The following is a 16,053-nucleotide window of genomic DNA, read 5'->3' on the forward strand; positions in this document are numbered from 1 at the left end:
GGAATACATGTTTGAGTGAAATACATTCATTCTATAAATACATTAGCAGCAAAACCTTCCCAGCAGAGTCCTCTGCTCAAGCCAAGGCTGTGCCTTTGAGCAGGAAGGCATGTCCCATCAATCCTGTCAAGTTCAGGGTGTCTGCTTCTGGAGGAAAGCTGGGTATGCCGGTCACAGGGAGTGACTAATAAGCCTTCTCCATCTTCCAAATCCTTTGGTATCCTCTACACTTAGCTGGTGAGGACCTTCAGCAAGGAAGACAACTGGGAAGGCCTAACTGAAACCCACAATGCATTTGGAACTACTTGTGACTTTCAGCTAGCAACATTTTAATGGTTTTCATAAAGTAAACCTACATTTCAAAAAAACAAAAACAAAACAACAACAAAACAACAACAAAACAACAAAAACCATCATTCTCCTCCTTCCTCCTGAGGGCAGAAGAACCAATGTTGTCAGGTGAGCCCATGTGCACTTGCTGACTAGAGACTACCCAGCATGCATTATCTGAACACTGTTAATGTTCTAGGTCCTCTCTGAAAGACTGAAGGCTTTCCTGAAGAGAAAAGGCTAGACCACAAAGATGTGCACATACACATAACCATGTGGCTAACCTTGGCTTCTATCAAAGTTGGGCTTCTGGACCTTTTTCTCTATCAGCCACTGTCCTCTGATCCATGCCTGCTTCTTTACCTGCCCTCTCAACCCCTGCTGAGACTGAGGGGCAGGAGCCAGAAGGTAGGCAGGTGTTCCTTTTTAACTAACCAATCACAGTCGCCCTAACACTTGCAAAGCTGTTACAACTCTCTCTGAAATGCACTCCTTACAATAGTGCTTAGTGTGTAGTTAACAGTGGGAAGGCTCAAGTCACCTTGGCTGGGGGCAGGGGGGGGGAATGGAACAATGTGAGAGAAATCTGATTTGTGTGGACAAAAGGGCACTTTGACTCAAGCATAAATGTATCTCCCAAATTACATGTAAATAAACAGAGAGTAAAAGTTGGCCCTCTCATTGCCAACCATTACTGAGAAGTAGGACAGATGCATGCCTCGTCTGCCAGTCCATCTTAAAGAATCCACTGGACATTGCTCTGTGAGTGCTTTAGCTATCTCCACTCCGTCCACTTCTAACAGTGGGTTGGTTTTATGTTTTCCCAATGTGTGCTCCACCCAAAGCAGTTGTTCTCTCCTCCTATTTATGTGCAGAGAGAGACTCATCTGTTGAATAAATAGCACTGCTCATCCTGCAGTCCTCTGTCCTCATGGAGTCTGTGAGACCTTCTTCCTCTGAGTCATCATCCTCTTCCTCCTCCTGTGCAGAGCAGCTGGAGCTGGGGTCTTTGCAGGTCTTTAGGTGGTGAGTGAGATGGTACTTGGTTAGATAAGCCTTTGCACATTTTTCGCAGACACAATCTCGTTTTCTTTCGTGAGAATTGAGATGCTCAATTCAAGTGGTTTGTTCTCAAGAACAGTTTATCACACTTTGGACACTTGATCTGGTGTTCTTGTGTGTGGGTGATCACATGCTGCTTGGGGTCCTGTCTACGCATGAACAGCTTGTCACAGTAACCACACTTGAGATTCTTCTCACCCGTGTAGATGACCATCTGAGACTCCAGGTGAGCCTTCTGCATGAAAGACTTGTCACACAAAGTATACCTATAGTTCTTCTGACCTGCATGTATTTTGAGGTGTGTCTGTAGGTTGCTTGGATCACTAAAAGCCTTGCTACAAAAATCACACTTGTGAGGCTTCATACCCATGTGACCCATAAAGAGAATGTGGAGTTTGGAAGGCGAGAAAAAAGCCTGGGGGCACATTGAACACAATGAATAGGAACTGCACTCCTTGCCACAGTTACAGAGGTACACATCTGGGTGTTCAGGAACACCTATCTGTTGAGCATAATTCCAGCTGTAATAGAAAAGCAGCTCATTTTCAGGAAGGATGTCTTGTGAGGTACAGAAATAGATTTTTCCATCATGGGGATAGGCCACCAAATTCTTCTTCACAGTTCCTGGCTTTGCGCACAAACATCATCTAATTACACTCATTTTCATCAGTTGTAATGATACAGAACTCTAGAACACCATTGTGGTATATCTTCCAGACATGGTTAACTGCCTTATCTGTCCACTCTGCTACTTCCAAGGAGTGACTCTGCTGACCAATTAGAGGCCCGAAGCAAGTCCGCACAGGAATGGTTGGTTTCTGCAGTCCATACACCAACATCTCTTCCTACAATGAACTGGCAGAGAACAACCTGCTTCTTGCCCTGCTCTCTATCGGTGTATCAGGAACAAAGTCACTGGTCCATGATCAGGGCAATCTGAGGGGTAGGCTCAGTCACAAAGAGTGCACCAAATTGTAAACAAGGTTGCCATGTTTTTCTTGTTTGAGTTGGAGTCTTCCATTTGCAGTGAAGATGGTACAAAAGACAAACTGTCTGAAGATACATCTACATGACCCGTCCCCATGGCAACCTCCTGTGTGATGGAAGAGACAGCCACAAGCTCTAGGCTAAGGCCAACTTCATGAAGGGAAACAGATTCTAGGGAGGCCAGGTTGTGTGAGGTAGAGAGTGCCACGCTTACAGAGTTGGCGCTCATGACTACAGTGTGAATGGAGTCACGGAGAGTACTGTCAGACATCCCATTGACCTGGTTTGCAATGTGGTCAGTCTCCATGACCACAGGAAGCTCCAGACCATTCCCGTGAATGGGTATCACACCACCATGTCCTACAGTGTCTGCTGTAAGGCTGTTGCTCACAGAATCCACAGAGAGAGAGGCTCCTGACTTCTGGAGCCATTTGGGATTTGGGAATGCTCTCCTGTAACACCATCCATTGTAAGCTCATCTGCCATTCCATCTGTGGAGATTGGGCTGGTAACCCTAGAAACATTCTCCACAGTGATTGTTGTGTCCAATGTTACGCCGTGACCATCATTAGGATGAAGACTTTGGGCACCATGTGTGTTTACAGATCGAGAGTTTATTGAAACAATGCCTAGTTCTAATCCAACATTTCCATTGGCCTGATAGGGATCTAGTGCTGAAGGGTTGTTGGTGATAGATAATGCTGTATTTCCATCAACATTTATAGAGTTGGGGAGTTGGGGAGGATATACTGAGGAGGTGGTCTGTCAGCTAAATAAGATAAAATGCCAAGTAGAGTGGTTCTGAAGTAACTGGTCTCTAGGTGAGGGTAAGGTGGTGGAGGTAGGGTGTAGTTCCTCTCGGGAAGCTCACACATTACTCCTCAGTCGCCAATACCCACGGGGAGCATCAGAGACAAGGCAGAAGGCAGAGAGCTCAGGGAGGGACCCAGGTTTGGAATTACCACTGGAAGTCCTGGGGCAGGGACAGCACTGTGAGAGGGAGAGGCAACAAACCCATGGTGACTTCCTGAGACTGGCAGGGCATTCATTGCTCACATGGAGGGAAACAGATTCTAGGGAGGCCAGGTTGTGTGAGGTAGAGAGTGCCACGCTTACAGAGTTGGTGCTCATGACTACAGTGTGGATGGAGTCACTGAGAGTACTGTCAGACATCCCATTGACCTGGTTTGCAATGTGGTCAGTCTCCATGACCACAGGAAGCTCCAGACCATTCCCATGAATGGGTATCACACCACCATGTCCTACAGCGTCTGCTGTAAGGCTGTTGCTCACAGAATCCACAGAGAGAGAGGCTCCTGACTTCTGGAGCCATTTGGGATTTGGGAATGCTCTCCTGTAACACCATCCATTGTAAGCTCATCTGCCATTCCATCTGTGGAGATTGGGCTGGTAACCCTAGAAACATTCTCCACAGTGATTGTTGTGTCCAATGTTACGTCGTGACCATCATTAGGATGAAGACTTTGGGCACCATGTGTGTTTACAGATCGAGAGTTTATTGAAACAATGCCTAGTTCTAATCCAACATTTCCATTGGCCTGATAGGGATCTAGTGCTGAAGGGTTGTTGGTGATAGATAATGCTGTATTTCCATCAACATTTATAGAGTTGGGGAGTTGGGGAGGATATACTGAGGAGGTGGTCTGTCAGCTAAATAAGATAAAATGCCAGGTAGAGTGGTTCTGAAGTAACTGGTCTCTAGGTGAGGGTAAGGTGGTGGAGGTAGGGTGTAGTTCCTCTCCGGAAGCTCACACATTACTCCTCAGTCGCCAATACCCACGGGGAGCATCAGAGACAAGGCAGAGAGCTCAGGGAGGGACCCAGGATTGGAATTGCCACTGGAAGTCCTGGGGCAGGGACAGCACTGTGAGAGGGAGAGGCAGCCAATCCCAGGTGACTTCCTGAGACTGGCAGGGCATTCATTGCTCACAGAGGATGAAGACAGCTGCTCCATTTCCACTGGGCTTAAGTTCCTGTCATTCATCCTGCGCATCCAGGACAGGGGGCCTGAATCTGCTAGGTGCCCGCTGGGGACAGGGTCACTTGCTACCAGATCCTGCCCATGGCCACGCCTCCCAGCATTGCCCAACATCTCCACCATCTCCGAGGGCCCCTGGTTGTGCTCTGCAGGGAGAGCCTGGTATGCGGGGTGGCGCCAGGGGCTGTTTTCCCAGAAGTGCTGGCAACCAGACTGGCTGACCTGAGGCGCAAGCCACCTGGCTCTTCTTCCGGCCTGACTTCGGCCCGGACACTCCTGCCTCCCGGGACCCGCGCCCAGTTTACAGCTCCCCTAACATTTCCAGCCTGGCTCTGCCAGGTCAGGCCCACTGCCTTCTCAGGGCCCAGAAATAAATATTTTTAAAGAGACATGGAAGCTGTGGCTTATAAGTATTGTCATTTTATTTTTCATTTTAACACTAGACATTACTACCAGCAACCTTGTCCTTTTTAAAATGTCAGTATATATAAAAAATATGCAACATTTTCAGCAAAAATAAATCTGTTGCAAATAAAGCTACAATACTTTTTCTCATGTGAAACAGTCATTTCATTAATTTGGGGGAAATTCCATACAATGAAATTAAACCTCAGTAGTCATACTGTTTACATCAAAAAACTAAAACCTACCACTCAGATACCTGGAGACATCCAGGTGGTGATCATTTGTTCACCGCCAAAATAAAGCTCTCTCTTAAGAGTTTACCACATTGCACTCAAGGTAATCTAATTATTAAAGTGTTCCTTTTAATGAAATAGGCTCTACTAACCACTCTGCCCAGGATAGAGTATAATCATCATGGCTTTGTGGCTTCTCTTTTAGGATATTATCCTTCCTTCAGAAACATCTTGCAGGTGGTACCTTTCTTGGTATGCTCACATGTATGAGACTAGACAACTTAGATCCTTGGCCCAAGTGGAGATGCCAGTGGTTTACTCTCATTTACTTATAATCCCCAAGTAAATGTTAATTACTTCTTCCAGACCAGCTTAGATTTTAGGAGTTGGGGCAGGGTTCTAGACAGGGATTATTTGCATAGTACTGGCCATCCTGGAACTCACACAGTAGAGCAGCACATTGAACAGGAACTCACCAAGAGCTGCTTGCCTCTGATTTCAGAGTGCTGAGATTAAAAGCATATACTATCATCACTCAAGCCCAGCTTTTAGTTTCTGATCTCCAATATGAATAATTACCTTAGTCTTTTTGTTCACAAGTTCATAGTCTCATGTAGCTCACCATCAATTAATATGATATACTCTCTTTTGTACATACATTGCAATTCCCAAATGATTCAAAATGCCTGGCTTCAGGTTACCTACAGCTCATTTAGAAATTTCTGCCCTCCTTACTACTTATTCCTAAATCTCTTATTTATATTTACGTCCTAGTTTCACTACTCATCTACTAAAGTATCACACAAAGACTCTACAGACTTTGTGGTGACTGACTTCATATGCATTTTATTATTACTACTATTTAAGAACAGATGGAAATGTAATGTCTGGGTGTTAAGTCAGCAAAACCGTGAGTGGCATGTCTAATTTATTATGATTTAATTTTTCCCACATTCTTTGAATAAGCTAAGAATATCATGGTATATGTCTTGTTATTTGCTGAAAGAAATAATGGAATAAGAAAAAAAGGAAAAGTTCACTATCATTTTCTTTGCTCTTTTACGTAGTATATGTATTATGGGATTTATTCATACACCTATGAAAATTGATATTGTGTTGCTATATATCGAGTGCTAACACTCATGTAACTTTCAATGTAATGGCAATATTCACAGTGTGCATATTGTGTGTTCAGAACCAAGGCTACACTCAAGCCCCATGATGAAACGCAAGTAAGTACTGCTGGAAATGCCTTAGACTCACTAACATTTAATTTTGAAGTAAATTTTGTTTATTTTATATAAATACTTTTTGTTGTTGCCATATTTGGGAACACCCCACTCCTACATTATGTTATTACACTTAGGAAGACTACAATTATTTGTGGGACAAATTATGAGGCCTGCTTACAGCACTTCCAGATATGAGGAATAAGGCAAGGGAATTCAACAGTGCTAGCTTTCAAGACAGGAAAAGTCACTGTCACACCATACCTGTGCTAGATTCAAGACCTTGGAAAATTGGGGCTTCTGATGTGGCTACAATTGCTACTTGTTTGTCAGAGGTGCTGCCTCCACTCTCATTGTACGTGAGGTATTATTTTCCTCTTCCTTGAAGACAGATGGAATTCTAGTTGTAGAACGTTTCTGACATCTGTATGTTGTCTTTCTTTTACATCACTCCCTGGTGATTATTTAATTATTTCTGAGATTGTATGTTTTCTGTATTTTCTTTACTGTCTTCCAAGCAATTGTCATAATGGAATTTCCTAGTCCACATTTTTACCCTAGAAGGGCAAAAAAAGATGTCTGAATGCAGTTGACCTCTGAGACCCTTTCATGATCCCTACAGTGAGATATGAAGTTCGTCCCACTGAAGTTCTCTGGGCAAATGGACTGCTTATGTCTCACATGTCTAAACTGAGTGAGCTTTCTGAAGCTAAGTAATGGGTATTAAACACTTCTTTCTTAAAACTGCCCAACTTAACTAAGCCTATTTCTCTAGCCCTATGGCTTGCTTTAAATGGAATTCTCATAGAAAAGGCAAAGTTTCATGTTTGTACAGTACTCCCTTACTTTCAGGTATCTGCATTTTTACAGCCTTATCTTTTGGAACTCTTTAGCACTCTCATCTACCATGCAAATATTTCTTCATGGCTCTTTGTATAAGAAAATAGTTCTTATTGCAAAGCCTTAAGTGAAAGCATTGTGATGACTTATAAGAACACTACTAGGGGAGTTCTCAGAACCCTGTTCTCAGAACTAGGGATGTTCTCAGAACATCATAAGGTTAACCAGAACCTTATGATGTTAGGAAGTTAGACATTACTTTTTGAATTTTGGTTTTGAATGATCAGACAGGGATTTTTCTAGTAAGATAAGCCAAGCCATATCATTTGTTACCAAGACATATTTGTATCCCCTTGAACTGTGAGACAAAATTCTTCCCTTCAGTTTTCAGATATTCAGTAACAGCAAAGAAAAAGTAAGTGATACAATGTGAGTACTATCATGGACATTGGCTAATATTACTGTTGGACTTTTATAATCCTGATTTCTGTATAGTCTTTTGAGACCTATAAGATTTCATAGTGTGAAAGATCACTGATGGGCACATGTCAGTACCCTTGGGGCCTTTATGCCTTCAAATTGATTGTAACAAATTTTCTAATTCTATAAATATTTGAGATTTTCCTAGAAAATCTCTATAATGTATTCAGAGTTTCTCTGGTCTCTTGTGCATTGTTGTACTTTATGGGGGTCACGTTTAGTAAGATCATCAGTGGATTGTTCTTGAGCTCTTCTCAGTATACTTAGAATTTCATTATCAAGGATATCCAGTTTATTCTTAATAGTGTCACACTAGCCACTCTGGTAAAATGTGTCAGTTATCTAGGTCCTAAGAGATTGTTTCCAAGATCTTCAAAATTGGCCCCAAACTGAAAACCTTTAAAAAATACTATATGTAATAGACTCTGTTATTTCACAAATCTCCAGGAGAAATAGTATCTGCATTCCCATGTTCCTTTTCAAAGGGTCTTTTCAGTAGCGGTGAATGGAGGGTTCTGACTGCAAGGTGCATGGTCTTTCTTGATTATGGGCCATTTTATCACATCATGCACATGAAATGCCTGCTTCTTAGAAATAATGAACAGGTATATATGTCAACACTAGAAGACCTATAAGAAATACCTCCACAAGCTTCAACTGTTTTTGTCTTTTTGTAAGGGATTTATTCAGTTCCTCTAATTGTTTAGGTTTTCCTGGGTTCCCTTAAAGAATTTATTCATTTCCTCTTCAAAGATCTCTATCATCTTTATATAGTTGGTTTTAAGAGGCGTGTGTATGTGTTTGTGCATGCACATGTGTGCATGCTTTAGGTATATTGGAATGTTCAGGGCCTTCAAAGGTGGGATTGTGGGGCAGTGGGCTGCACACCGCCTGGTCTCCAGTTGAGCACTAGTCTTGAACCCTCGAGGACCCAATGGGTGGTGATTTCCACCTACATGGGACAGAAGGCATTTGATCATGTCTCCTGGACCTGGCTCCTGTTGAAGTTATTGCCCCCACAGCCCCCACAGGAGATGAGTGTGGCTATCAGTCACATAGGAGCAGCACCAAGCCTTCCCACATGCAAATAAGGTTTCCCCCAAATTCTCTGTCCAAGCCAATGAGAAGTACCAGCTGTCGAACCCTGAATCATCCCCAAAACTATATATAAATCCTATTCAGGGAATAAAAGGTGTGCGAGAACTACTCCATGATTTGACTCTTTTGTTCCAAAAGCTGTAGCACTTGGGAAGAGATCTTCTCTTCCAAAGAGCCACCTAAGGTCCCGCCACACTCCTCACTGGATAGCCTGCTTCTTCTTGGCCCAGCCTGACCTGTCTCAGTGCAAAGTGGTTAGGAGTTACTGAGCTACCTGGAAGGCATGGCAGAGACTTCCTCTTCCTGCCTGCACTCGCTTCCCTTTGCTACCCTCAAACGAAGCCTGGACAGAGATCTTCGTGGAAAACCTCTGGTACCCAAGGCCCAAAGTGGGATAACTGGGCTGTTATGGAGACATATTGCCTTGGGTGCTGATGGTTGTGGTTTTTATGGTGGTGTTTTGACATCTGGTTTGGGGATGATTTAAGGTCTAGATTCTGATTTCTGGATTTGTCTTCATTGGGTGGTTGCTTTGTTCCTCGGCTTCTGTTTCCTCTCTCTAATTTAAGGGAATGTGTTGGCTGTGTGATGCCTGTTTTCCTGGCCTGTTCAGCTGGTGTGCTCATAGGGAATGCCTGCTGGTTTTAGAGTTTGGACAAATGGGATGAGTTGAAGAAAGGAAGGCTGGAGAAGATCTTTGTGATGTTTGGTATGGAGTCATAGAAGACAGGAAGACCACAGTAGGTTTCCAGCTATAGATCTGGGGATGAGACTAGGAGAACTGGATCTCAGGAGAAGTATGGGTCTGCTTTCATACTATTTGCTGCCCGGGGAGGAGCTGCCCTTTCGGATACAAGGGGGTTACTGCTAGGGTTTGGGTCTGGAACACAGCAACCAGGTCGGGGATGGAGGTAAAGAAGGATGGTTTGTAGGATCTACAGAAGATGTGGGCAGGGTTGAGAGAAGCCTGCAGTTTGTGTTCTGTTTGAGTGCTAGGGAGGAGAGTGGGGTATTGAGCCTAAGGGAACAAAGAAAGAGAGAGAAGGTCTGAGTGCAGCCTACCTGATTTTGAGGGGAGGCATAGCTATCTGCTGGAGTTGGGGTCTGGGACAAAGCATCTAGTGTGGGGAATGTGGCTAGGTGTGGATGGCCTATGGATCTACAGATGTCTGGAGAGACAAGCGAAGGCTGCAGCTGGTGTTGTTTCAGAGCTAGGGATGACACTGTAGGATCTGGTTTTGGGAAACAGAGAGGGGAGAAGGTCTGCAGGCTGCCTACCTGGTTTTCTCTCCTATCCTTTTTTTAAATTTTTTTTAATAGACCACTTAGTCCAGTTAGTTTTGTCCAGATATACATAGGTATACGTGTTATGTTTCATTATGCTTTAAACAGGGACAAACAGCTGAGGTACCTACTGAACATATCAAAGTTGACCTGGCAGCCAGGTTCTCCCTGCATCCCTCAGTCTTACCTGCTACAAGGCCTTCCTGGCTGGCCTACCTCATCCCCTACCCTGAAATCTCCAGTGCAGGGGGCTGGGCTGCTCTTCCCTATGTAACATTTTTGGTTAGAGGCTTCCTGTGTAACTTTGGGCTTCCTGGCTGCTGCACCTGGTTTCCCTCTCTGTCCTTCCCTCTCCTTCACATGTCACAACTCTGTCTATTCATGTGGACTCTAGACTCTTCCAGATGTCTCAGCTTCTGCTTATACTCTCCAACATATCTATATTAACCCTTTTCCTCCATCAGACCTAGGAACAGTGATATCTCCTACGTTTTATTTCTTTTTCATTCAATAGAGTCATCCGGTGGAGCATGGGAAAGCTACCAGGGGATACAACCATGAAGAAAACTCAGCCTCTCTTTCTCAGGAGCCATCAGTTACCAATATATCCTCAGCTAGGGGTGAGATCTTATGAGTCTCAATGTCATCTATACTGGAATGTTGATTTAGGCCAACTTGTTAGGACTTGTGCCCTACTTTTTAACTGCCCCCATCTCCTGCCAAGGCCTTTGTATTACTATTACCCTTTCCAGTAAATGCCTGACTGACAGCCTCACACAATTTGTTCCAGTGCACATGACAGTCAGGTTGTATACCACCTTAGTTTCTGGGATTGCTGACCCTTGTTCTATCACTCATCATGCTGCATTTGTTCCTGGAAAGATAGTGGAAACTGCTGCCCACTGTCTCATCCCAAAGTCTCAGACCAAGTTTTCTTTTTCCATGAGACTCCAGAGAAGTCAACCAATATCAGATGGGCTACAGCTATCTGTACCTTGCCAGAAGAGACAACAAATTCAAGCTTCTTGTGGTTCTTTCCCGTGTTTACTTTCAGTCCTTTCTCCAGGCCCTAATCTTAAATATTTGGAGGCCAAGATTTTCCTCTTTATATTTAAATTGTACATATTTAAAAGGTACCATGTGATATTTTACTACATGTATTTATTGTGTACTATTAAAGTTTGACTATAAATATTTCCTAAAACATTTCTTGTAGTAAAAATACTAATTTTTTATCCTAGCATTTTGAAATTACAGAATATCATTGTCATTAGAAGTCATCAAATGGGGCAAGAGTATGAGGTTTTTACTTCCAGCTGTAGCTTACTAACCAGTTACCAACTTTTCCCCAACTCTTCCGTTCCCTTCGTCCTCATGAGCCTCTAATCTCATCATTCATTTAACTTAGATTCCAAGTAGTTTACATTAGATATACGAGTAAGATCACACAATACTTAAGGGAAATATGTCACATGTAGAAAGACTCTTACTTTCAGGGCACCTGTGCAAAGCATAGCTCTCCTGTACCCGGGGACAGTGGCCATTGAGAGATGAAATATCAGCCTTAAAAACCCACCTCAGCCTTCTAGGTCTGAGGGCAGACCCCAGGCTGGGATCTCTGCAAATCCTTTTTTTTGAGCAGCATTCCTCTTTTGGAAGACTTCTAAGTAATAGCTACTTCACTCCAAACCCTTGTTATTAACCCCTCTGCAGACCCTATAGGAGACAGATATGTGCCAGTAATGATAATCATAGCCAAGCTGAAATAGTAAATCGAAAGCTCTGGACAGGTGTTCTGCTGTTACATACAAAGAATGGAGATACATATGTAACTCTTCCATACAGGCGTGGCCTTTTATGTAATTTCTATGTAAAGATACTAACTTTCTATAGGAAAGCTTAAAGCTATGGTTTCTGAACCTCTAATTGTTTGTGGTTGATTTTTATTGAGTTTTAGGCAAATACTGTCAAGTAATCCTTTGTGATGGGTCTTGCTATGCATCCCAGGAGGTCTTGAATGCAGTCCTCAAACTCCCAGTCCTCCTGCATCAGTTCCTCAGTTAAGTAACACTTCACTATTTTTTTTTTTTATTTTCTTTGGTTTTTCTTTTAACTCTGCATTGCAAAAGCAGTATTTTAGGTTGAAAGTCATATATTTACTGCCAGAATTTTTAAAGTAATGAGTAAAAATGATTCAGTGACACAAGGCCTGCCTCTGGCTTGCAGGAGTGTAGTGCTGTTTACTTCTGAGGAATTCATTAAGTGACTGCTCTAGCTCTTCTTTCTACTATTCTTGTTGACTTCAGAAACTTCTAGTTCTTAGACTGCATTTTAAATATGATAAAGTTCACGTGCCACATTATAAGGCAGAGACTCTGTCTTTAAAGACATGGTAGTTATCATTAAGATTATTTTTATTTTTTAATCAGTGTTTTGCCTGCATGTTTATCTGTGCATCCTGTGCACACAGTATTCATGGAGGCCAGAAGGCATTGGACCCTCTAGAACTAGAGTTACAGATGGTTGTGAGCCACCACATTGGTACTGGAAATTGAACAGCAGCCATTACTCTTAGCCAATGAGCCATCACTTCAGCCCTACTAAAATAATTTAGAATGAAGATTGTGACTTATTAAAATTCCCTATTAATGGACAAGACTCTGGCTATATATGTGTATACTAAGAATAAGCACTTAGTGACATCTTAGTACCTCTTCTCAAGTACCACTTGTATTTTTTCAAAAGAAAATTCAATATCATATGTACAGTCAGTATAATATATTCATCTTCTCTGTGGCAAAAAATTGACTGTCCATTCTTGCCCTAGGTGGACATTTCTTTGTAACACTCTCAAATTCCTAAATAATATTTAAGTTGTTTCTTTACTCAAGCCTAGTCTCTGCCCTCTAATGAATCATGAGTCTGGTCCTTACCATTCCTGCAGGCTCATTCAGGCCACCACACAACCTCACTCAAATTTCTTCCCACTGATGAAATTGCAGCTGCCAAATATTTTGCCTTATAGTTTGCAAAACTATAAAGGAGAGCACAATATTTGGGAGGTAAAAATGCTAAAAAGAATAATTTGGATAGATATCATGTAATTAGACTGCTAGTCCTTGACTCAAAACACAAATTTTAATTTGTCTACTAACAGAGAACAAACCCATATGCAGTCTAAATATTACATAATTAGTATATCATAGCAATATTTGGAAAGCAGCATTTTGGTTCATGTATACCATCTTTATTGCCTATTCTAGTATAGTCCATAATGATTTATACTTAGCTTTTGTCATATTTCTCATATCGTCTCTATGCCATTTATAGCTTATACGGTATGTTACCCTCTTTCTTATATGTTGTGGCTGCTAGACACTGATAACTCATTGTCAGTGCCTATACTAAATCCATTTCATACTAGATCCTGTGCTACCAGAGAAACTTCCAGATAACCAATGTTTAATTAATGATTGAAGAAAATATCAAAGTAATAGAGTTTTATAATTTACTTTCTAATGAATTTGAGCAAAGTCATCAAATCCAACTTTATTTCACTTAGCATTATACAAAAAAAGAAAAAAGTATACATCAATCACACTAATAAAATTTTCAAAACTAACAATATAAACTTTCCCACTTCACTGTTGTTTCACCACTGTATGATATCACATTGCCATGACAATCCCTTCTCCAATGCAATGTTACATAATGTTTTAGTAAAAACAAAATAATGTGTTCCAGTTTGTTGCAAATAACAAAACAAGTCCAAATCTGACAAGTGACAGTTACCTCTTTATGCAGTTAACGGAAAGCATGGCACAAAGCACTGTTTAGTTAAACAAACATTTGAAAAGTAACAAAAATAACCTCCATTCTACTAATGTATAACAGGTCAAGAATGGATACATGTTGGTTCTGTTATGCTATGAACTCTCTACTCTTTAGGAGCCTGACTGTTTTTCAAACACAACAGAACAGACTCAACTACATGTTAGAGGACTTTTGGGATGGGGCCTTGGAATGAACACCCTTGCCTTGAACTCTCCTTCTTGGTACCCCTCCTGCCTGATCTCTAAGAGCCAACTGGTAGAGATTAGGGAAGGCACTAGGGACTGTGCCATTGACTTTAGCTAAAACTTCCAGGACTTTCATCTTGGTTGTTTCAGCATGGGCTCTGGGTCCCCACAGGAACTCATAGCTTGGGGGATCACTGCCAGGTACCTGGCGGTACTCCAGGTAATTTTCCTGTACTACATCTCTTATAAACTCCTCAGGCTCGCCAAAGATCAAGTGCTTCTTCCCAGCATATACCCCCACTCCATGCAGAAATTGCCAGACCTCTTGCTCAGTGGCACGGTTACCCTTCATGAAGATCACACCTAGGACAGACATTAGGAGACCTGTCCTAGGCAACCCCCAGTTACTACTCAAACTTCCTTCAGTGGAAAGACCCAGTTTGCCCACCAGCAAATAGGAATGAGTGCTGGGATCTATTTCCTTCAACTCAAGACCAAAGACTAATTCTAGGCGTGCAGAAGTTCTCCTGAGGATCTCAGGGAATTTCTCCTTATACTTCTTGTTAACTACTGCCAGCATTTCACTCCTTGTAACTGCTTCTTTCATCTTAAACTTATCTAACAGGAATTCTATCAGCACACTAGCCTTCCTCATGATAGGATCTTTCAGTGTGTGCTGAATGGAAGTCCCTGCCTTAGTGTCATCTGAACTTTTTGTATCAGGCAGGAGAGCAGCATTCCTACCACCAATACCAGAGCCTGTGCAGGATACACCTGCACCAAAAGATCCAGGGGTTTTCAAACCCTGAGGAGCAGAACCACCAGGGAAGCTGGACCCAGCACTCTGGTCAACAGGCGAAGATCCTGCTTCCTCTGCAGTGGGCTGAACTACTGGAACCTCCCTGCGTGACTGCTGTCTTTTTGCACGGGAGCGGCTCTTACTCTTTTGACCCCTAGGCATGTTGACTGTGCTCAGGGATGAAGTAGAAGAGCTAACTGGCAGGAATCTGGAAGGATAAGAATGACAACCTGTAAGTACTGCTGTACTACCAGGTAGAGAATACCTTGGACTTAATGGAGACCTGGTTTTTGCAGCTTTCCAGGAGAACATCTTTCTAGGAACATACCAGGACTTCTGAACTCGTTGATCAAGCTCTTTTCTGCAAACCCTGTGGAGGAAATTAAAACTTGTTATGCCACTGCATAAAAGTCTAGTTTCAGACTTCCAAAAGTGGGTTAGATCTTTCACTAGCTTCACTTGGAGGGGCTAAGCAGACAGAAAAACGTAGGCCTGCACACAAGGGCAGAGACCTGTATCCACATAAACCACCTTAAACTTGCAATGCAGGAGTAAAGGCCTGTGGAGAAAGATCTACTTAAGCTCCATGCAGGGGCAGAAACCTGTGCCCATGCAAAGCAACTTAGGGTGCAGGACACAGACAGAGGTCTGTAGAGGGATCCACTTGAGACTGCTAAACACAAGTGGAGGCATATGAAGACAGACCCAATAAGGCCCCCATACAGTGGCCAAAACCTGTGCAGATAGACTTAGGTTTCCATACAAGTGTGGCAACCTTTAGAGACAGACCAACTAAGGCCACCATACAGGGATGTAGACCTGTGTACTGACAAACACAATTATCCTGGTAGAAAGGGGAAGAGGTCTATGCAAATATTAAGGCTACCATACAGAGACAGAGGCCAGTAGAGACAGACCTACAAAAGCCGCCACACAGGGAAAGAGATCTGTGCCTGTACAAACCCACATAGAGCTCCACACAGACAGTGGAGAGAACACTGCAGATGGACCCACATACAGCACCACACAGGGACAAAGGCTTGTGCCCTGACAACCCGAATTAGTCTGATAGAAAGGGGAGGAGGACTGTAGAGACAGGATAACTGAGAGCAACATACAGTTGCAGATATCTTAGAGACAGATCACTAAGGCCACCAAAAGGGATGGGGATGGGGGTGAGGAGACTTGTGCCCTAACAAAAGCAAATAGCCTGCTAGAAAGGAAAAAGGCAGATGTACCCACTAAGGCCACCATACAGGGGCAGAGACTTGTACTCTGACAAACCCAA

The 16,053-nt window shown here is 42.8% G+C and overlaps 1 protein-coding gene and 1 pseudogene across 1 annotated transcript; both read right to left on the minus strand.

The window, feature by feature from the left end:
• Positions 1-1,191: 1,191 nt before the first annotated feature.
• Positions 1,192-4,384, minus strand: LOC147004653 (PR domain zinc finger protein 4-like; annotated as a pseudogene).
• A 9,550-nt stretch (positions 4,385-13,934) lies between these two features.
• Positions 13,935-15,119, minus strand: LOC147004654 (melanoma-associated antigen B4-like). Its single transcript, XM_085837663.1, has one exon. The coding sequence runs from the start codon at positions 15,075-15,077 to the stop codon at positions 13,935-13,937; it is 1,143 nt and encodes a 380-aa protein (XP_085693789.1). The 5' UTR covers positions 15,078-15,119.
• Positions 15,120-16,053: the final 934 nt, after the last annotated feature.

This window comes from Mus caroli, unplaced genomic scaffold, assembly GCF_978045245.1.
Source record: "Mus caroli unplaced genomic scaffold, Mus_caroli_1 scaffold_5, whole genome shotgun sequence".
In the NCBI taxonomy this organism is placed as follows: domain Eukaryota; kingdom Metazoa; phylum Chordata; class Mammalia; order Rodentia; family Muridae; genus Mus; species Mus caroli.

Coding starts and splice junctions, on each gene's coding strand:
- LOC147004654 (XM_085837663.1), bottom strand. CDS start 15,077: ATGTTCTCCTGGAAAGCTGCAAAAACCAGGTCTCCATTAAGTCCAAGG.